Here is a 23,612-nt window from a genome sequence, read left to right on the forward strand (position 1 = left end):
TTTACAGGCATGGCGCACCATATAGGAAGGAGGTATTGGCAATTTTTTTTTCTAACCTTATAGACCTTATTTTCTTGGCTTATACATATATTTTGTGAATATATTTGTACCATTGTTTTGATCCAACAAGTCAATTTACTCAGCCATCAGGCCCAGCTTACAGTAGAATAGTCTGGGTGTTAATGGGCTTTCTTGCTAGGCTTTTTTAAGCGATGTCACAATATCCTGTATTCTGTATCCTGTGAACCTAGAGTATCACAGAGTGTCTCTGATCTCCCTCCTTGTTATTTATAATCCATGCTGACAGGGTAGCAAGAAGGCTGGGAATTCCATATTTACATTTTTTGAAATAACACCATCTGGCCCGTTCGACTGTGTGACAAAATGCATCTCCTCCGGAGTAAATTCATTCTAAACCTGAGTGCCTTTAACTTGTCTTTCTTTTTATTTCCAGGGCTTTGATGATTTTATTTTTGCATTTTTTGCTGTGGAAATGATATTCAAAATGATCGCACTTGGCATTTTTGGAAAGCAGTGTTACCTGGGAGACACGTGGAATCGGTTGGACTTTTTCATCGTACTTGCTGGGTAAGTTTAGAATTAGTTTGCAAAAATGTATGTGCTTTCGAATTGCCTTTTTGCAAGTAGCTGAAATCAAAAATATGGTTAGTGATGGTTCGACAGACACAAATCACTGGATCGGTAAACACAGTGTGTATAGTTGCACTAATTAGCATCTGATGGAAAGGACTTGAATGCTGGCAGAGAATAAAGCTTTGCGTAGGATAGTCGCCTGGAAGATAGAAGATTGATCATAAGGTAATAGTGAGCCATGAGAAATTACTAGGATTGGCTAAAATGAGAGGGAGCCTTTATGACTAAAGAGGATTGTCTTCAAGTCAACACTGAACTCTAATAATGAAATAGGATTGGCTCAGATTCTAGGGAGCCTTGATAAAGAAATGGGATTGACTCTTAGAAAGGCGTTATCCAGGATAAGACATTGGATTGTCTCAGATGAAAGTAAGCCTCAATGAAGAAGTGAGATTGACTCCAAGGTAAACTTGAGCCCTAATAAGGAAATAGTATTGGCTCAGATGAAAATGAACCTTGATAAATAAATGGGATTGTGTTTTTAGATAGGCGTCAGCCTAGATGATGACATAGGATTGGCTCACGTGAAAGCAAGCTTTGATCAAGAAGTGGGATTGACTCCAAGGTAGGCTTGAGCCCTTACAATGAAATAGGATTGGATCAATTGAAAGGGAGCCTTGATGAAGAAATGGGATTGACTCTAAAAAAGGAGCATGCACCGACGATGAAACAGATTGATGCATTGGCTTTGAGATAAGACATAACTCATAACTGTGTCATGACCCATTAAGCAACAAGAAATATCCGTTAATGAAAATGAGTGGTCAGTTCTGATGAGGCGAGGAGAAGAATCAAGAGAGGGAAAGTATGTGTGTGCTCGCATGTGTGTATCTTTGTTGTGTTGTGTATCTTGACCCGGATGGATGCCAGAGAGAAACAGGCTTGAAACGAGAATTAACCAAGGAGTGGCCTGAGATTCCTGATGCGGTGCTGTGCGTGAAAAACATGTCAACTCAAATACACACAAAAACTACATACAATCCTAAAATATAGCTTGGATCAAACTATGAACAGTTAAATTTATTGGAAGAAGGGAATGAACAGAAACACTTGAGATTGTAACTCAAATACAAAGATATTGAAACCCCAAAATGCCGATACATTAATTCGTTGTAGGAGTGCCCATATCTTGATTTGTGATTGTACTGCAAACTTATATGCAGCACAAGGATTGGGCTCCAAACAGTATAGGACATAATGGGAAAAATACATCTTTTGTGACTACACAATACCGAGTTGAATGGTAGCTGCTGACACATTTGTGATTTGTACGTTTCTCAATAGACTCACAATGACAGCGTTGTACACACTTCTGGGGACAGGCTTTGGATAACCTTACCTAGACTCACCAATGTTATCTTCTTATGGTCCTCCTTTTCTATTCCATCTTGACAAGTCATCAGCTTCAGGCGATGGTGCTCTCATCAATCTGACACCCTATCTCCTAACGATTCACACATGTAGAACACCCTGGCCCTTAGATAAATAAAAGGAACAGACTCCCCAACGTTATCTCCTTATAGTCTCTGCCTATTCCATTTCCACAGGTCAATCATATTCTGTAGGGATGCCCAGGGTGGCGCTCTCCTGAGGTTAACATAGCACCTTCTCCTACCAATTCTCACACGCAGAAACCCTTGGCACGCACATAAATGTTATCTTCTTATGATCCTTGTCTAGTCCATCCCCGCGAGTACATCAGATTCTGTAGAGACCCGCAGGGCGGCGCTCTCATCAGGCTGACATAGCACCTTCTCATGTCATTTCTCACATGCATAATCTCCTGGCCCAGAGAAAAACGAAAGGAACCGAATCAGCGATAGTATCTTCTTATGGTCCTTGTTTTTTCATCTTTGCAATTAAATCCTATTCTGAAGAGACCCCCAAGGATGGCGCTGTCATCAGGCTGACAGGGGTAGGTGAACAATAACAATTGCTAACATATAATATATAAAGCAGGGGCATGTCAGACAGCCTTTAACAAAGTCAGGCGAGACAGATAAGGGGAAGAGCTAGTCTTTTGGGCGGGCAGTGTTGAGCTGCTGTAAAAGTGCTGAGTTGCAGGGAGTGGTCCAGGAAAGAGCGGGGAGTGCAGGATGACTAGGTGACTAGGTTATGGGCAGATCCAGGATAGGTGAGGTTGGTAAGGGCTCCATGAAGTTCCTAGAGGCAACATAATCTACCTTGTGAGCTATGCAAGTCGTATGACTCACTCCAAGCACTTTCAGTCCTGACCTCCACCGTGATCTGCATTTTTGCTTACATATACCTAGTAGCCCTTTTCCTCAATCCACTACCCAGCCTGGCAAGTCACTTAGGGAAACACAGGATGTTCCCAGGTAGCCACTGCCCCCTCCACCTGCCATTCCCAGATCCTTTTGCACAATATATACAATGTGTCTACTTGAGAGAGTGAGAGGAGATATGAGAAAGAGAGAGGCAGATGGAGAGAGACAGAGAGAGAGAGAGAGAGAGAGAGAGAGAGAGAGAGAGAGAGAGAGAGAGAGAGAGAGAAAGACAGAGCATATGCACATGGACCTCCACTCCCACCCTCTGTTATCCCTTACGCAATCCCCTTCGCTTCACTATGGGATTCTGTGTCGTATCGTATTATGTCATGCCATGTTTGCAACTTTGTTCATTGTTTGCAAAGTTCTATGATTCTGGCATTGTTCTGCTTGCAATTCTCACCTTTTTGAGATGTGTGTGTGTCTTTATTCGGCGACTAACAAATAACTGTCATCCTTGTACCCTAACCAACATCAGTGTGCCTTTGTACGTTCCTGGAAGTCCGTTTTGAAACAGACACATTAGGGCTGACTGTGGCCAAGTCCCTTTATTGTATGGGCAAGACTGATTATGTGTAGACTTAAAGGAGAGTTCCGGGACTTTTTTTTATTGTCCCTACGGTTCGGCCATGTGTTTTTAAGCATAACTCGGTAGATCGTAGAAAACTTTCCTATGGACCTTACCCGACTTTTCGTCCATTAACGCACTCGAAATCAGCCGCCATTTTATGATAATCCTATCACTTGCCGCATCGCCCTGGCTCACCTGCTTTTGCGGCACTAAATCAAATCCCCCGCCCCTGAAACAGACTTTATCAAAACATTCATATTCCCCGCCTCTATCCGTGATGTGACTGTGCTGCGTAGGGAAACGCGCCCAGGCGTCTTCTACGCGACTCCACACAGAACCCGGAAACCAACACAGATCAGCTCACAACACAGCGCGCCACAATTCGCAATATGAAACTGTACTTTTAAATCAAACCGCAAGATTGTAAATTTGGTAAAGTACATTTATTTGACATCAAATGTTTAGAGAATATTCAGCGATTTTCTTTTTTATTTGCTCTCGATCCAAAATAGTTCGTTTCGAGGCACGCGATGTTCCTTTGCTGTACACAGGGTCTTAGATCATCTCACAATACAGCGCCACAATTCGGAATATCAAACTGTGGTTTAAAAGCAAACTGCAAGATTGTACATTTGGCAAAGTACATTTATTGGACATCAAATGTTTATAGAATATTCAGCGATTTTCATTTTTATTTGCTCTCGATCCAAAATAGTTCGTCTTGAGGCAAGCGATGTTCGTGTGCAGTAAACAGGGTGTTGGTTTACGATAAAATAAGCTCTTCGGTCGCACTGATAATCGCATGGCTGTTCCAACAACGAGGCACTAGGCCACCACAACGGTCTGTATGTTGCATCTAGCCGTTAGTACCGCATAAGGGCATACTTGTACTTGGCGATCGTCCCATAAAATGGTCAGGGTGGTAACGTTGTTCACGCGGAGAAGCAACTGGCGGTTAAAAAAACCGTCCGCCGGTGTCTGGTACTCGTGACACATGCAGTAATGCATGATGTACCTGTTTGAAAAACATAAACAATGAAATTAGTCTCACCATCAGATCTTTATTAAAATTATTCATTTTATATATTCGGTCGGGAAATTATTTCATAGCTAGGACAGTGCAACTGGGTTTTAAACGTCAAGGGGGGGCTGTAGGATACTGAGACAGTCCCCCAGTGCAGGGGTTGACAGGGAGTGCAGGTGGAGAGTGGAAGGGCCCAGGACCGAGATCGCAGACAGTGGACCAGTTGTAGCAGGGGAGAGGGAGAGAGAAAGCAGAAGCAAAGGTTTTGAGGTGCTTCCGTAAAAGTAGACGGTTCTCCCCAAGATAGTGCGCGGTACAAAACAACATGCCACATAGAACGAACAAGTACAACTTAACCCGTCTTTAAAGCTACTGTATAGTAATTAAATTGCGGTATAAACTCATCTAAAGAGTTACTTACATTATATTTGCATTTTCCATTGCGTCTGTGCGTAGGGCAGCCCCGAAATACCACTCCTTCTATGCCGACGTTATTTCTTCTAATGAACGAACATGAAATGGCTTTCGTTTCTGAAATTATATTCATTATCGTTTCTTACGTGGTCCAGGCCTGTCAAGGTCAAAATACAATAGAACCTTATTCTGAGTCGTGGGCCATTCTGGCACCCGAGAAAAAATCAAAGCAGCTGACCTTCACTTTGAACGAGCACACATTCCAAGTTAGCTACATTCAGTGTAAGGCATTCTCACAGGACTTGAAATTTACACTCCATCTTTGCATTTTGTCTGCGTGCTTTGCAGCCACACAGAACCATAAATACGGAGAGATTCTATATTTATTGAAAAATGATTTATATTACTGTTTGGTTTAATTTAATGCGCAAATGAACAAGGTTGGCTAGATACACATATTCAATGGGCCTGCGACATGAGGAGACTTGAGAGAACAGACAATCAAATTACAATCATTTAAACCGTGATGTGTATTTCTCAATGAGTTCTTCTTTAGGTGGACATGGAACAGATGCAATGTTGGGTGGCAATGCAGTTGTCCCCTGCACAGGTTCGTTCACAACTCCATTTATGTGCCTATCTAGGACGTCAACAATAAGTTTCTCAATAAACTCATATTGCATATCCTCAAACACTGGTTTGATCACCCATTGTTTACTTCTTTTAGTGAAGGCCTTATTGTAGCGAAGCGTCCCTAAAGTTCCGGTCGTCCTACTTTGTTGACGGCCAACATTATGGTTATGTGCCAAGACCGCTAAAAGAGTCCGATTTATCATGCCTTCCATGCCAAAATGCAATCGTTTTGGCCTGTACTTGAGGCACATATTGTGGAACACCTCCAAATCTCCTGTGTGGCAGAATTCCGTGAGTCCCCTCAAAGCTTTTGTTATAGTTTTATCAAATACAATCTTTTCAATGGCTTTGTGAGTGGGTGATGAAGGAATCAACCACTTCTTCTTCCGTGCCTCCTCTGTGGACAAATGGCCATGTTCACAATTGTGGAAATGTTGGTTCGTGTTCCATCGGTGAACGTTTGTACAGTGTGGCATTACTGACAGCCATTTTTCCAGTAGAATTTCCAACGACCCTCCACATGTTTTTGAGCTCCACCAAAGATGATTGCTGATTGACTTGGACCACTGTGAAATACCTTGCAATTCTTTTTTTTTACCTGCAGCCGACAATTTTTTATTGATTGATTTTGCAAGATGCCAAACGTCAAATTGGTGATTTATATTTTTGTACTGTTCTCTCATTGTCTTGGCAATTGAAACGTGTCTGTCCGTGGCTATTAGGTCGATCACCATTCCCCGCGATTGTAGTTCTTGCAATGATGCTACAAAGCCAACTTTCTCCATGGCCACTGAGGATGTACTTTGTGACACCTGCACGACCACCGAACTCACAATTTTCTTACTTTCCATGTCCTGAAAGTGGTAGGTGCAGTACTTGGCTGAAAATCCTGGGCTGTCGCACTGTCCATCACCGGCTAGCCTGAACCGTTTGCCCGCGAATGTACTATCAATAGACATTTTTTCCATTCTCCAAGCTTCGCTAATGGCTGGAAATAGATAATCGGTTTGGTATTTGTAGAACTGAGTTTTCGCAATGAAATGGATTCCCACAAACTGAAAGAAAGACTCTAATTTTTTAAAACTTGAACCACTAAAAAGTGCAGCCGCTGCACAAAGTAGATTGCCTGCTGGCAGTTGTCCCAGCATAGGTTGTGCAGACCATGTGAAAGGATGATATTTTGTACAGGTGGCATGTATTTTAAGGTTAGTGCCTCGAATTGCACGAGTCACATTAATCAATGGCTCCCCACATACTTCCCCACCTACCAAATGCCCACATTTAATCTGAATAATAATATCAATCAAACAACTATTGAATACAATGAATTTGGCCTCTTTCCTTATACTGTCACTCTGCATCCCAGCTGGTTCGGCCTGTAACGTTGAGGACATGTCACTCACATGAAAGGTAGAATCTCTGATATCGTCTTCCGCTATGTTCAGTGATATTGATGGTGTTTCATTGTCGTCTACTTCATTCTCTTCCATTGCAACATCTGTTCCTTCTCCGGCGATGGGTGAATAAAACAATTTCTTCAACTTTCTCGCCGTCTTAGTTTTTGCGGGTGTGGATTCTGTGAATTGATCTCCGACTGCATCCGAACTACCAGGAGGACATTCACTATCAATGGCTGGTGGTGGTATAGCTCAGTTGTCAATAACTTCATATTCTTCCCATTGGCACGATGCTTCTCCAGTCTCAAGTCCCTGCCAAAAGGTTTGACAAGCAACATCTCTCGTTCGCTTCACTGTCTGTGTAGATCTAGTTCGTACACCCACTCGCAACTAGAGGACAGATTGGAAAAGGGGTGTTCAGTTTAAACACAACTTACAGTATTGAACTATTAACAGTGAAAAACAACATAATATAGTGACCAGGACACTAACCTTCTTTTGCTTTCTTTTCTTTGAAACTTTCTTGCCTCGAACTTCAACATCAGGACGCTGTTGCTCCGACTCGTGTGTGCATGTCTCCACTTCCTCTTGCGCTGCAACGACTATGTTTTCCTGATAAGCACATCCATCACGCACTGACGCTCCATGGACTCCCTGAAACATAGAACTTTCATTAGTATGTATAATAATATCGAAAACACAAAATGTACTTGGGGACCAATACCCACGTACATCTCAATAGCAAAACACGAATGAACGCTTTGTGTAGAACATTCAAACGACAATTATTCACGCATTGTTGATCTAGTTAGATGGAACTGTCAAGATCCATACCTCGGGCTCCTCATAGACTTCCATTGATGATATTATTGAAGATGATGCTTCAGTGACTCCCTGAAACACAGTAATTGCATTAGTATGGTTTTCTATTTTGATAAAAAGAACAGAAAGTTTGTGCAGGCGTGAACGGCTCATCTAAATAGACCTGCACAAATGATCAGTTGTCTAAAATAAATAATGGATATCTAAATATGATTCGATTTGCTCGATCGTTGGAAGTGTCACCACCCAGAAATCTGCATCAACTACTAGGGGTGATGTTCTTGTAGAAGAAGCTCCGTCATCTCCCTGAAACATAGTACTTGCGTTAATAAAGAAGGAAGTATAGCGGATGTAATCACGTCATATGATTTCGCTTCATCGAACTGTCAGTATCCATACCTCGAAATGCATAAGAACATCAAGGGACGATGTAACTGCGGTGCACACTTCTGCAAGCTGTTGCGCCGACCCGTAACTGCACGCTCCCCCTTCTTCTTGGACTAATGCTCCATCGACTCCCTGAAACATAGGACTTTCATTAGTAATGAACACAATATTGAAAAAAGAAGACACATAGGAGGGCGACGACAGAAGGACATATCAATGGCTAAAAACGAAAGAAACATTGTGTGTAACAATCACGCTACAAGAATGCAAGATCTGATGATCTCCATCGATGGAACTGTCCTGAAACGTACCTCGAGCATCTGAGTGACATCAACGGTAGTCGTCAATACGTTGGACTCCTCAGCATCTCCCTGAAACACAGTACTTGAATTATTTTGGATAACAATAATTATAACTGAAAACAAAGACTAGAGGACGAGTACAAGGGTGTACCATTAGGTAAAATAATTACACGATAAATTAAAACTATTGATTTACATGCCTAAAACAAGTCAGTGGCAGAATAGCCAAGTAAGATTACCCGATAGGCGCTTGAAGTGGCTGATGACTGCAATAACGACACGGATGGAGAATCTTCCGCCTTCATATTGAGTGGATACATAAATGGGGAAATTATTGTTAGCTAATGCTACACACTACCGCAAGGCCGAGAGATAAATACGTAAACTTGACTCACCAGTGGAGGGATGTGGACGAATAGAGTGGGAATAGCGGTTGAGAGCAATTTTCGCCTCGCTCGCGGTGTGTTCTTCTTTATTAGCAATGATGTGGAGTACATGTCAGAGGTAAAGTGCCTGCTGCAGATGCGGTATCGATCACCCCTCTTGTCCGCAAAGACTTCTAGGACTCTACTTTCAAGCTCAGAGGGTGGATATCCGCAATATCGGACCCATTCTCTTATCTGATCTATTGTCTTAGGGAAAACATGCATTATAGTACCTTCAGATTTATTATGGGTCTTCGAAGGACAACCGCCAATGGAACAGGCAGGCATTGTGGAAAGTTCTGAAAAGTAAAGATCAACAATTCTCTATGAATACCAATGTGTTAAAAAATTAAAAGGTTCAATGCAAGGTATGTTTTGGTTCTTGGAACTATACACGTTATTCACATGCGGATAAGTATTTGAATAACTTTAAAAAAATAGAAAAATAATTTGACTAAACTCAGAACATGTGACTAGTTCCTTGCATGTACTGTCTTGAACGAAAAGAAATTGGACGCAAAATGAGTATGGTACATGGCCTTACCTTGACGAGCAAACAGTTAGATGCAGGGATCAGAGTAGTTTCTTGTCGTAGAACAGGGAGCAGTTCACAGGTTGCAAACTGACGAGTTTCCTCGAAGTGGTCACGGAAGTTCACAGAGACGAAGAGCAGATAACCAGCACCTTCACGGGTTGACTAGCAAAGTGCAAAGAAGTTCTCATTATAAATATGAAGTGGGTTATAAAGAATTCGAAACAGGGGTGTGTTTGTGAATGAATGACGTGTATATGTCGTGGCATTATGCGGTTTGCAGGGGGCCGTCCAGCGTGAGGGGGGATGCTTGGCAGGAGACACGGGGTCTGGCGGTAGACATGGGAACAACAACCCATGCTCTATAGACCACTTTGAAGTGTACATGGTCTTTGGCACCTCTTGGCCTTTATCGCTCCCTGACAGCTCCACTTGACAGTGCAAGTACCCCGGTGCGAACTGCCTTTGATAGGGCGGGGGGTGGATTGGGGCGGTGGTCGTGCAGACAAGACACAGGAAGACTCGTGAATGGAGACACACTTATGTGGATTGCAGGGGGCCGTCCAGCGTGAGGGGAGATGCTTGGCAGGAGACACGGGGTCTGGCGGTAGACATGGGAACAACAACACATGCTCTATAGACCACTTTGAAGTGTACATGGTCTTTGGCACCTCTTGGCCTTTATCGCTCCCTGACAGCTCCACTTGCCAGCGCAAGTACCCCGGTGCGAACTGCCTTTGATAGGGTGGGGGGTGGATTGGGGCGGTGGTCGTGCAGACAAGACTCGTTTGCCGTAGGGCCTCACCAAGGAGAGGCCATCTAACTGCATGTAAGAGGCAGGCTGCAGGATCTAGTACATGGAAGGCAGGGGGGTGAGTTTATAAATACCTCAGCCTCCCAGGAGAATATATGGGTGCAGTTCACCCTGGAGACCCTGAACAAAGTGGTGTGGTAAGTATTTTTGGGGGAGGAGGCAAGGCCGGGAGGCTTGATGCCAACCCGCAAAATAACATATGTATGTCTGCTGCATATGGGTTCAACGGTTATGTGGATTGAAGGTGGGCGGCCAGCGTGAGGGAGGATGCTGGCCGGAGACATGTGGTGTGACAAGACAAGGCACAGGAAGACTATTCAATGGAGACACACTAGATTCATTTAAAAAATCAAAACAACCATTGTTAAAATATATGTTGGGTTTTATTTTAGATCTTAATTTCAATTGAACATAAATAATAAACATTACACATTGTAAAGTTGCGGTTGCAGCACATCCCGGGAAAAGCCGCGGTATTGTCCACTGTGCTGGGGAAATGTTGTCTAATGGCAAGTACCGCACAGGCAGGTATTACTCTCCGAACGCGGTGTCCGAGCCTCCCGTGAAGCCACCAAGTGAAGCAACGATAGGCCACCAGCCTGTACCACCTGTGAAAATGAAAGATGCAAACTGTATTAAAATGACAACTTTCTTATCACTGTCGATTCAGGTACAAAAATGTCATTCTGCTTTGAAAAAAATTCTATCTAGAAAATGCACAACATGGAACCAATTTACATGCATTCGAATGATATGTAGATGTAGTTTTATATGTGGGAGACGACCATGAAATAGTAGTGGCATCACTGACATCACAACCAGAGTATACTTACTCGTTACTCGGATTACGCGGACGAACAGTGCCGCAAAGTTCGTGCATAAGCACCATCATCATCCTCAACACTGTCCGTGAGAGGCAGGCTTCCCTGAACTCTGGCAGCTCGGTGATGCATTGCGGACTTGGCTCGCCTTCCGAAATGTAGGCCAAGCACCCGGAATTTTCACGGCAGCAGCAGTTCTCCTCCTCAGTTGGCATTAGCTCGCACCGATTGCACGTGCACCAGGTGGAGACGCCGTCCATGCGACATGGTCCAGGCTCTTCATCCGTTGACTGGTCCTCCCAACTGCCGTCCGAATCCCCATCGTTTTCGCGTGCTTGCCTTTCCAGTAGTTCTTCCTCGGTGTACTCGGGCTCGTACATATACGGCATTATTGTAGCCATTGTGTGGTAAAGAAAGTAAAATAATTTATAGCGGTGGTACTGGTATCTGTTCACACGGGCTACAATCAACGAAGGTAGCTGACCAGAGCACAGAAACGAGTCACAGAATACTCAAAGTAACACAGCGAGAGTAATGGAATCGAAAATCTGCTGCTGTGTGTTGTGAAACGGTGTGTTTATACTTATTGAGGAAAGAGGCGTCCTGCCGTTTCCATGGCGACACTTCATTAGCTGAGGCGCAGCGATTGTTGACACGAAACGTGCTTTGGCGTTGGGAAATGGGCGGTACGCGTCTGCTGATGTCAGGCTCAGGGGCGGGGGATTTGATTTAGTGCCGCAAAAGCAGGTGAGCCAGGGCGATGCGGCAAGTGATAGGATTATCATAAAATGGCGGCTGATTTCGAGTGCGTTAATGGACGAAAAGTCGGGTAAGGTCCATAGGAAAGTTTTCTACGATCTACCGAGTTATGCTTAAAAACACATGGCCGAACCGTAGGGACAATAAAAAAAAAGTCCCGGAACTCTCCTTTAAGTGTAAGCACCTCCTTGTCTGACGAGATGCATCCATGATCCACAGTGGGCACAATCTCGCCTCCGCTCCAGGGATCCATAGGGGACAGCTGGCCCCCTTTGGATTTCCTCAGTGATAGCTAGAACGATCACCAGACAGGTTCATTGTGGGCTCCTATAGGCTCCTGCGTTTTGCCGATATTATTTAATATCTATTTGAAGCCTTTGAAGGGTATTTTGTAGACCCGAGTGCCACTTTCCAAAATAGCACATATACCACAAAGATTGTGTGTATACTGGAAGAAGATACAGGAGGGAATCTTGTATACTGAGGAATTTTAACAAAGTGGATGAGTGGATGAAAAACAACTGGCTTCGATTAAACCAAGATAAAACAGAAATTCTGGTTTTGAACTCTTCCCATGTGTTACCAAAACATATTAAGACTTACCCTCCATTGGTAATTTCAGACTTGAACATCCCAATCCACTCCAAGGTGATTGGGTATGATATTGAAGTCTTCCCTCTATATGAATCTGCAAGTCGCTCTGTTTCTACTGTTACAACTATTTCTCCAAGATGGTTTATTTTAACACCTTATTTCTTGGAATTCACCAGCATCCCCATTGAACCCGGCAGCCAGAAGTATGGCTCGTACTCCAAAGCGAGATCACATCTTCTTGGCTTCATTCACATTCATAATCACTCATAGTGTGCAAACTGAGCAAAGTATACAATTAATCAGAAAAACTATTGCTAAAAAACAAGGGGTCTTCCAATTCGACCCTAAAGTGCAAAGTGATAATGACACATTGATGCGCTCAATTATTACGTTACAGATACATATCAATAACAGTTTTGATTTTAACATTTTCCTTCTCAGATAGTAGAACTGTGGAAACTCTATGTGGTCCGATAGGATTTTAAACAAAATACTGTCAACTTGAGTTTCGGCTGCGTCACAGTCTTGATTTCTGGACCAAAGCCATCTTCAGGGCAAAACAACAACCCATTTGGGATTGCATTGGTGTGTGTGAGCAATTTTTACGGTGTGGGGAGTCTTAAGGCTGTAATGCCCCTGAGCGGGGCAGGAGCAAGGTGTTCACAATTTTTCCTTTGTATAATTGATGTCTGGGGTTTTCTGTGGGTTGTTGGTTCAGTTCTTCAGAACAAGCTAACCCCGGATTTAGTGCCTACTAGATGCTTGTGGCTTGCCTGGTGATTGAATGATGTCATTGCCACATCAGTTAGCAGTTGGTCCCGGCTAAGTCACGTCTTTTTCCTGAGATCATGTTGACCAGCCAAGGCCATCTTAATTGTTAACCGTCGATCCATCACTTCCCATAAAGCATGCTGTTGCTGCGTGGAGTGTGTCAATCTCATGGCACCTCGTCACATCAAAATCGCCTTTCATGGTCATCTCCGGCCAACCCGAGCAAGCTACAACGTGTTTTATGTTGACAATTCTACTGTACAGTTTCTGCAAAGCCATGGGCAAATCTTTCACAGTACTAGTTGCTAGGTAACGCAATGCCCTTCCAGAACCTATGTGTCTTTTTTCATCTTGAGCCCCAACTTCTCAAATGGCGGTTTAAACTGGTCAACCTCAGCTTAGCTTTCCTACCAGTCGGATAGCACACTGATCCCATGGGTGGTTTGTGCTTATAGACCCATTAGTTCCCCTACAGTTCCATTAGAACCTTGGAGAGAGCAGATTCCGGTAGTGGGCGGCGGAGGCTCCAGAATTAAAAACTATAGAGGAGCCTCTCAAGGAGCTGTGTTCTTTGTGGTCCGGATGACCCCCACCCTATAGGCCATTTTGATGAAAGATTCACAAATGCGAGTTATCCGAGGTGTGGAGAGATACACACTAGTCACATGGGGAGACTCACTCTACTAAAACGTCAAAAACGAAACGATGTCTGATACATTATTGTTATAAAAATCATTGAAGGAAACTGGCAAAAATCAAACGCACGCGAGCGTAATAGCAGAGATGACGGCTTCTTGTCTGTAAAAGGAGCGGCCCTGGCTATAGATACCTTGAGTACAGATTTTCATCCGGAGTTTAGCTGAGTGCTTGCGCTGCCCCTCTTGTCACTGGGAAGTGAAATGGGTGTTTTTACTGCACTTTGCCCTCAGAACTGGGCTTGGCACCTGCAGCCTAAGGCGACGACAGATCTGAAGCGATGTCAATCATATAGACCCATCTCTTTGCTAAACAGTGACACTAAAATATGGTAACGGGAGATTTTATCGATATTTTTGTCAAATTCGAATTGGTCGAATTTTTTGGGACAAATTTGGCTTCAAATATGTGTGGGGTGGTGGGAAATCGCCATGATAAATATAGAAGGAGGTCGCAAGGGTGGGGGCAAAATGTAAAAGTCTGACCAAATCAAATTCGAACAAAAACATTTGTTAGGATCACCTACAACCTAAAATATTAGTGAAGGTGGTAGCTAATAAACTGGAGGCATTCTGCAACCAGACTAGGTGGTCTTCATATTATAGTAACATGGAGGAGAACCTGTGTGTATGGTACCTCATCATGGACGCGAGAAGGCATGGAGGCATGGAGGCTTTGGTTCCACTTAAGAGGCTTAAACATCAGTTTTGATTCATTACTCCATCCCGCCGGGTGGGCATTCACAGAGGGTCTGTTGTTGGCCCTCTTCTCTTTGCATTCTACGCCTCCACTCTTGCTCACTGATCTATACCTTTGGTTTTCGTCCGACCATCTGTTTGCCGACAGCACATGCATCTTGTTCTGCTTCTCTGCTTTACTCCGGACTTATTTGCCCATATTTCCAACTGTCTCCCCAGCATTCACCACTGGATGGCACTTAGGGCCCTCAGGCTGAACTCTTGCATGACTGAAATCATCTACATCCCAGCCCCCAACGCCCCTCCCTTCCCCCCTTCCTGATATACTTTGCACTTGATCTCCTCACTGCATCCTTCAGGAAATAGTTTGACAGCAAATGAAAGCAGCCAGGGTCAACATCTCAGGTTAAGGGTTCCTCCTCATCTCGCTTACCCCGCCACTAAAACCTTGATTTCCACGCCCGTCCTCAGCCATCTTAGCTACTCCTGGTCTAGCCTACTGCTGTGCCTTTCTCTCTATTCTTTTCTCTCTCTCTCTTAGCTGGGACAGTAGCTCAGAGGCGACACATTTGTCTTTGAAGCAACACATGGGTTTGAATCCCGGTCTGCGATTAGATATATTGCACGTCAACCTACTCCTGGCTCTTTCTGTCTATTCTTTTCTCTCCCTCTCAATGCAGCTCTTACTATTGCAACTAAAAATATTCCTGTGTCTTTCTCTTTCTCTCTATTATTTTATCTCCCTCAATGCAATTCTGCACATTGCAACTCAACCTACTCGTGGGCCATTCTCTCTATTCTTTTCTCTCCCTCAATGCAATTCTTCACATTGCAACTCAACCTACTTGTGGGTCTTTCTCTCTATTCCTTTCTCTCCCTCAATGCAATTCTTCACATTGCAACTCAACCTACTTGTGGGTCTTTCTCTCTATTCATTTCCCTCCCTCAATGCAATTCTTCACATTGCAACTCAACCTACTCGCAGGCCATTCTCTCTATTCATTTCCCTCCCTCAATGCAATTCTTCACATTGCAACTCAACCTACTCGCGGGCCATTCTCTCTATTCATTTCCCTCCCTCAATGCAATTCTTCACATTGCAACTCAACCTACTTGTGGGTCTTTCTCTCTATTTTTTCTCTCCCTCAATGCAATTCTTAACATTGTAACTCGCCTTCTTGACAACATCCCCAGATGCTCTCCTACATCTGTACACCAACTCGAGGGCTAGCACTCTGTGTAAGAAACGTCTCTTCAAAATCCTCCTTCTTGTATTCATTATAATCCCGCTCATCTGGACTTTACCACCCAAGTATTTTTCTGAATGCAAAGCAGTCCTTTGAAACAGGTGTGGCCACTCACACAGGTCAGTAGCAATTTCTCTTAAGCACAGTTGTTCATGGCTGCTTTGTAAGAAGCTCTTTGTTAAAAAAAAGGGAGCGTGAATGATGTGGAAATCAGAACCCAGATGACCTTTGAGATGGAACTCCATGGAGGACAAGCAAGCTGGAACCTCTGCTCAGCCTAGACATTGGCATTGCCTGTGCCAGAGCGCACAGTTCCCCCACATTTGAAAGGTATCATCCGCCTTGGGCATATTTTCAGTCTTCTAACAAACAACTGTCTTTCAAAGACTTAAATGGGTACACCCGCCCAAGAAGGTTTTTTAGCAACATTAAAATTGTCCCCAGTTCCCATTTACTTCAATATGATCACCCGCACATCAATATGTTGAGAAGTAGGGCCTGGCCCAACTTTGGAAAGTACAAACATCTCTGCTGAAAATGTGGAACTGGGTGGTTCCTCAAGAGAGCTTCCATTTGCAATCCTCCCCCAGTGCAATACCCAGACAGAGAAGACCATGTCATGGATTTGAAAGCATCCTACAGATGAGCAGGTGGCATTCAAACAACAAATGCTCCTTGGCTTGATGGAAGACTGTGTCTCTGGGAAAACGGAGTACAGGGGCTCTGATTCCAGCCTTGCAGAAATGGCCTTTTTCCTGCCTCAATGTTATGCACCTAGAAGGACTTTATCCACAACTCTCGGACTCCGTAAAATCCTTAAACTTCAACCATTGACAGCAGCCAGTCCTTCGAGAAACACATAGCCAAGAAGGCCCAGACAGCTGTGGGATATATTTATGGGGCAACAATTAATGCAGGGAGTTTGGTCTTCCTCCCCCCAATCAAAATCGCCACACCAATATACATGTTTATATAATTCAATCTAGCCCTGTCTAAGAACCATATCAAACCATGTCAATCCCTCCCCCTTCAGCAATAGGTGAGCCAAGAAACAGGCCGGTGTGTAGAAAGAATGTATATTTATTAATACAAGGAAAAGTCATATTTGCCCAAAATCACACAACACCTCACTCCATGGCCCAAATGCTTTTCTTTCCTGACAATTCACTTTTCACACAAATTGAAAACACTAGTGGGTTTGGGATAACACAGAACACAGATTCTTTAACCCAACCACATGTACAGTTTTCCTTCTTTGGTTCTTTACCGCCCTGGATACGTAGAAACACAGGTCTATAGAATATGTCAGATACTTGGGTCACTCGCACAATACTCTTAATGTACAGAATGTTGCCGCACCGTGGACATGACAAAAACATATAACTTCACAATATACTTTGAATGGGTTTACTTTTAATAACAAGTAGCACCTTGGAACATGATGGGATTGTACGGTTCTCAGTATACTTTACATGAAGTTTACTTTACATAACAGGCAACACTTTTCTGGTAAAAAAGAAATTTGACATCTGCAGCGCTCTTTATTTTAATCTCTCTGCGCACGTGGCAATGCTAGCAGTGTTATAGCACAACCTTTTTATCCTTCACCTCTATGCAATGAAACATCTCTCTTCTATCAGGATTCATTTTCTGCAGAGATGTCCTTTTAAATCAGTGACTTCACTCTGTTTAACTTTTGGGAAGACACTTTTCCTATGTCACACACCCAGATATTCAGTTATGATTTGGAACCCCTCTGCTTTAAAGGCAGGGTTCAGGGAGTGCTAAACCATTCACCATTCCGTTTTTACATAACAGAACGTCCCTTTAGGGGATATTGGAGTTTGTCACAATAAAATAAGGGATGCCCATTTATTTTCTATTGATTATACATGTAATCAGCGCTAGGAAAGAGATCAGAGGTTTTGAGCTCCCCCGAGCTCACTGCACGCCCTTTGACTACAAAGGAGTTAATTAAATTATTATTTAGTAAAAATTTGAAGGATCTACTTACTCTGCCCACCCAATCATTAAGGGGAATGTATTAAATCCAATAGATTCCCACAAGAATGGTTCTGTTGGACAAGTTTACTTACATGGAATATCTGTGGGTTTTGTGTTCAGGAAAAGTCATCAGGGCTCCTGAATCACCTCATGGGCTGCATAGAGACGTGGTTGGATGGCCTCTTTAGGTTCAGTCATGGAGGTCTCCCATAGCAATCCCTCTATTTTGCCTTTCCTGTTTCTGCATCCACAGTCTCTGTTGCTTTTCCAGGTTTCCTGCAATTCCATTCTCCCGAGCAATGTTAGTTTTCCAGCAGTTTTTTTTCAGTAGTCCCACTTAGATCATATATGACAGCTCTCTACATTTACATTGTATGTCTCCTTATAAATCTTTAACTGCTCCCCCAAAAAATCCAAATTAGGAGAGATCGGTTCATTGGCTATTCATTCCAATTGGGCATCTATATTCCTCCACTTAAACAATGCCTAGCTGCTTCTCTTTGGATTGTTTTCTTTAGTTACTAAGCCTCAATCCTTGAGAGTTATGGCTCTCTTTAAATGGATTGTGTCCTCCCGCCTATTCCTCATCTTATGATATCTCCATATCCAGCTTTAGCTGCTTCAGCAAATATTTCCAGCAGGGAGCGCAGGAATATGGGATATGAGATTGGGGTTCAAAAAATGCCACAACTGTGGGGCGAAAATGTCCATTACGGACCACCATCGGGTGTGTCTATGGTGCCTGGGATCCTCTAATTGAACTAGCTGCAGGGAGGTCCCATACATCCCCTTCGACAACCCTGTCGAAAAGGCGATACTCCAACGAGTCAAGAAATGGCTCTCCTTGTCGGAGGAAAGCTAAAATGTCCCGATCACGCAGTGGATCACACCACTCGTCATCTCCCTCATGGTGGTCGAAGAAAAGGCACCGGAGGTTGCCATCTTTGTTGTCAAGTTCCTCCCCGGAACGGTCCTCGTGCCCGACAAAATCGGACTCACCGGCAGAGTGGGAGAGGTCCAGATTAAAGATGCTCGAAGTATTCAAGAAAGTGTCCTCGACCCCCTCGAAGAAAGATAAGAGCCATGCCAGTGTTGACAAACCATGACAAAAAGAAGGAAAGGGACAAAACCTGTGCACCCTCAGGCCCAGGTGTCCAGGAGAAAACTCCTCAAGAACCCTCAGAGGTTCCCTTGAATAAGGAAAAGGCTCCAGCAAAGCCAAACTCATCGACGCCATCAGCGTCAAAAGACTCCACATCGAGCCCTGAAAATCCCTCGACGCCACAGCCGCCAAAGCCCTCTTTGTCAATGCAAGTCCCAAAATCCTCGAAGGATATCGAGAAAACATACACTCCACTGCCAAGGAAGGTTTTGTTCAAATCCCTTTTTTCAATTTATGAGGAAGATCAACCATCTCGTCCATTTGGATTGCAGTATGGGACACATCACGTTCCAGAGGCCTTAATTAATGAGGAATCGGGAATAAAGGCCCTTCATGACACCCTGCAATCTGCAAGTGGGTTGGACACTTCCCCTGAAATAGAATTTGGCAGGCCAGACCCCTCGGACTATGCAGATGGAGCTTACAGACAACTGATGTGTAGAGTGTTAGAATATCTGGGATGGAGCAGGCCTGAACGACTTTTTGAGCAGGAGGACCTGATGATATTTTGAACAAGAAAATCCAGGAGGACCCTATTCTACCATTCCATCTAGCTCTGCAAAAGAGTGTTAATGCCAACTGGGAGACACCAGAGTTACTTCTAGCTGTGAACAAAAAACTAACCAGTAAGTACTGTGCGCCAAGCAGTGACTCGTACTATCTAACTAAACATCCAACTCCTGAAAGCTTGGTAGTTTAGGCTGCCACTTCTACATCTAGACAAAACCATACCTAACTATCCCCCAGACAGAGATGACAAGCGTTATGATGCTTGAGCTAGAAACGTTTTCTCTGCGGGGAGTATGGCCCTTAAATCAGCAAATGCCACGTGTGCATTGGCAAAGTTCACTTTCACATTATGGGATTGTATAGCGATGGCGGCTGAACATATCCCCAAAGGGGAAGGACGAGAGCTTTTCAAACATTGTCAATGATGGAAAAGATGCGATGTGCGAATCCCTCCAGACTGGTCTCGACTCTGTGAACAGTCTCAGCAGAGCAATGGCGGCTAGCACTGTAATGCGCAGATTTGCCTCATCGAGAAAGTCTGGATTTGCTCAAGATGTACAGTCTAGACTTCTAAACATGCCCTTGGAAGGCATTCATTTATTTGGCAGCAGGGCTGACAAGAGCCTGGAGAAGTTGCAGTTCTCCAAAGCTGCCGGCAAATTCTGTGGCGCAGCAATCACCCAGCAACCTCCTCACCCCACTGGTACATATTGGATGGGCAGGTCCTTTCGCTATTACTCCTCAGTTGGAAGAGGGAGAGGGCTGTCAAATCAAAGAGGTCAGAAAAGATTCCCCCATGGTGGACGGGGAAGAGGTGCTAAAACCACCTGTGCAGTGGCTGCTTTACCCTCAGCCGCTGCATCAGCTGTCTCAAAACCTCTCTGAGGCCTTACTCCACAAGACCCCGGTGGGAGGCAGACTCTCACAGAATCTGAAAGAATGGCGCAGAATTACTTCAGATGCATGGACATTGGAAACAGTTGCCCAGGGTTACTGCCTTCCCTTTTTAAAAAGGCCTCAGGATCATCCTCCGGGCAACAGTTCTTTCAAAGTTCCAGATCCACTCCTTATTTTTACCCTGCTAGAGAAAGGTGCTATAGAACCGGTACCTGTAGCAGAGAGGAACAAGGGTTGGTTCTCCCCTTACTTTCTAATACCCAAGAAGGATGGAGGATTGAAACCCATCTTGGACTTTAGAGACTTGAACATGTTTCTCATGAAGGACAAGTTCAAGATGGTTACCCTCTCTCAGATCCTTCAGGCCCTCCAGTTTCAGGACTGGATGGTATTATTGGACCTTCAGGATGCTTACTTTCATGTGCCAATCCATCACAAGCACTGAAAGTACCTGAGGTTTGCCGTTGGCGGTTCTCATTATCAGTTTCAAGTTCTGCCATTTGGGCTGACCTCTGCCCTGAGAGTTTTTATCAAGTTGATGGCAGTGGTGGCAGCTATTCTGAGGAGAGGGGGGATTCACGTCTATCCCTACCTGGACGATTGGCTGATCAGGGCACTTTCCCCCGAAACAGGCCCTGGAACATCTCAGCTCCAACTGCCGCTCCCTCCACAGTCTGGGCTTCTCCCGCAACTTCAAGAAGTCCCACATGATACCATCTAAAAGGCTCCAATTAATTGGGGCTGTCCTGAATGCTTCCTTGGGAAAATCCTCACCAGCCGAGGTGAGGGCTCAAGACATTCTGCAGATGGTCAACAAATTAAAAAATGCCCCGATTCTTCCGGCCTTCAATTTTCTGAGGTTGCTTGGCCTTATGACACCCTGCATTTTCCTAGTGGCAGAGACTCACCTGAGAATGAGATCCCTCCAATGGGCTCTCAGGACTCAATGGTCATAATTCTCAGGCAAAATGTCAGGTCTCCTTCAGGTTCCAAGCAGAGTAGCACAAGATATGCTGTGGTGGACCTACCAAGAAACCATTCTGAAAGGAAGACCTTTTTGGTAGCCATGACTGGAGATAATTGTAGTGACGGATGCCTCACTAACTGGAACCCACAGCAACGATCTGACAATCAGCGGTCGTTGGTCTCCATCGGAGTCCAATCTACACATCAATCTTTTGGAGCTGAGGGCCATCAGACTAGCGCTGAAGGCCTTTCTGACCTCTGTACGGGGAAATAATGTCCTAATAATTACGGACAACACAGTGGTCATGTATTACCTCAACAAGAGAGGAGGCGCTGGGTCACAACCACTGTGCAGAGAAGCAATGCAGCTCTAGTCCTGGACAATTATAGAAGGAATCTCTCTATTGGCAGTTCACCTAGCTGGAGAGGAGAACAGAGCAGCAAATGCTCTGTGCAGGCAGAGCACAGTCTTTCATGAGTGGGAACTAGCTCAGGAAGTCCTTCAAGAGATCTTTGGCCTTTGGGGAATCCCTCAAGTAGATCTGTTTGCGACCAGTGCCAACAGGAAGTGCAAACTGTACTGCTCCAGGGAATTTCCCCAAGAGGAGCACAAGGGGACGTGTTCGTAGTGGACTGGGAGTTTCCACTACTGTATGCATTCCTTACTGTGCCCGTCATTCCTCATCTAATAAGGAGGTTGATAAAGTTTGGGAAACCCATGATCCTAATTGCTTTGGATTAGGCCAGGACGATGTGGTACCCGGACCTTCTGGATGTGTCCATCTGCCCTCCAATGCGTCTTCCAGAAAGAGAGGACCTTCTCTCGTGAGAGGAGGGTCGGGTTTTCCATCCAGAGGTTAAGACTCTCAACCTTCACGCATGATTTCTGAGAGGTTTAGGTATAAGGATTGGGACCTCCCGGATGATGTAATGGAGATTATGCTTTCAGCCAAAAGGGCAGCAACGAAGTCCTTGTACCGCTGCCATTGGAACATGTTATGCAGCTAGTGCAGTGATAAGAATGTGGACCCTTTTACATGCACCTATGGTGTTAGCATTCTTGTTACACCTGGCTAATCTGGGGTCCAGGTTGGTACAATTAAAGGTTATCTGGCAGCACTATCTATTTTCAAACGCTCCTCTTAGGAGGTATCTTTCTACAAGATTCCTCTGGTTATACACTTCTTGAAAGGATTGACAAATGTCTTTTCTCCTGGCCCCTTTCAAGTCCTGGTTTGGGATCGCAACCTAGTTCTAAAATTCCTAATGTGTTCTCCATTTGAGCCTATCAACTCCTGTACTTTAAGATTGAGACTTTAAAGACAATTCTTTTAGTGGCCCTTACATCACCCCGTAGGGTGAGTGAACTTCAAGCCTTGTCCTGCAAGCCTCCTTAAACAGTATTTTTTAAGGATGGTCCTTAAACATAAACCTACTTTTCTACCAAGAATTATGTCAGAGTTTCATTTAACTAAAAAAATCATTTTACCTTCTTTCTTTCCCCTACCTCATCCTGGAAAGGAATAGGAGAGGCTAAACAGGCTTGACCCAAAACGTGCACTTAGTTTCTACACTTCCAGAATGTCTAAATTAAGACAGGATGGTCATCTGTTTATTGGATAGACATGCCATAAATTGGGTATGGCGGTTTCGAAACAAACCTTTAGGTGGATCATCGTTGCAATCTGTGAATACTACAGATTAGCTGGAAAGGATCCTCCTCAGGGTCTCGGAGCACATTTGACCAGGGGCATAGATACTTCCTCTGCCTTATAGAGGGGAGTCCCAATTCAGGATATTTGTGCGGCGGACACATGGTCCTCAGCCCACACATTCACTAAGCACTATAGTCTGGACACTTCCTCAGGCAGGGAAGGTGTTTTGGGGAAAGCTGTATAACATTCTGTACACACAGGCCAATAGGAACTCCTAAATTATAATTTCAAACTGAACATTCCGACACCCTCCTCCAGAAATGCAAACACTGCTCTGGGAGTCTAACATAAGATAAGGAATACGAGGGAGGACAGAATCCATTCGAAGAAAAAGTTACTTACCAGTGGTAATATTCTTTTGACTGGGTGTTCCTCCCAGGTATTCCTCATCGCCCCTCCCAGCCTACCCCGCAGGTACATTTCCATGTTATTACAGTTTATGCTCTTTTACAGTGAGTAGCTGTCGAGCGTAGGATAAACTAACACACGTAAAAATTGGAACTGAAGCC

General features: G+C 44.2%; 1 protein-coding gene across 12 annotated transcripts in view; it reads left to right on the forward strand.

Moving 5' to 3' along the window:
- CACNA1G (calcium voltage-gated channel subunit alpha1 G) overlaps nt 1-23,612 on the forward strand; it is a 1,457,373-nt gene that overhangs the window by 527,320 nt on the left and 906,441 nt on the right. For all 12 annotated transcript variants that reach the window (XM_069654906.1, XM_069654897.1, XM_069654896.1 and 9 more), the window contains one exon: nt 455-588. In XM_069654906.1, the coding sequence (XP_069511007.1) occupies nt 455-588 (134 nt within the window). The remainder of the gene's footprint in view (nt 1-454; nt 589-23,612) is intronic.

Source organism: Ambystoma mexicanum, chromosome 3q (assembly GCF_040938575.1).
Source record: "Ambystoma mexicanum isolate Mex_15411 chromosome 3q, UKY_AmexF1_1, whole genome shotgun sequence".
NCBI lineage: Eukaryota > Metazoa > Chordata > Amphibia > Caudata > Ambystomatidae > Ambystoma > Ambystoma mexicanum.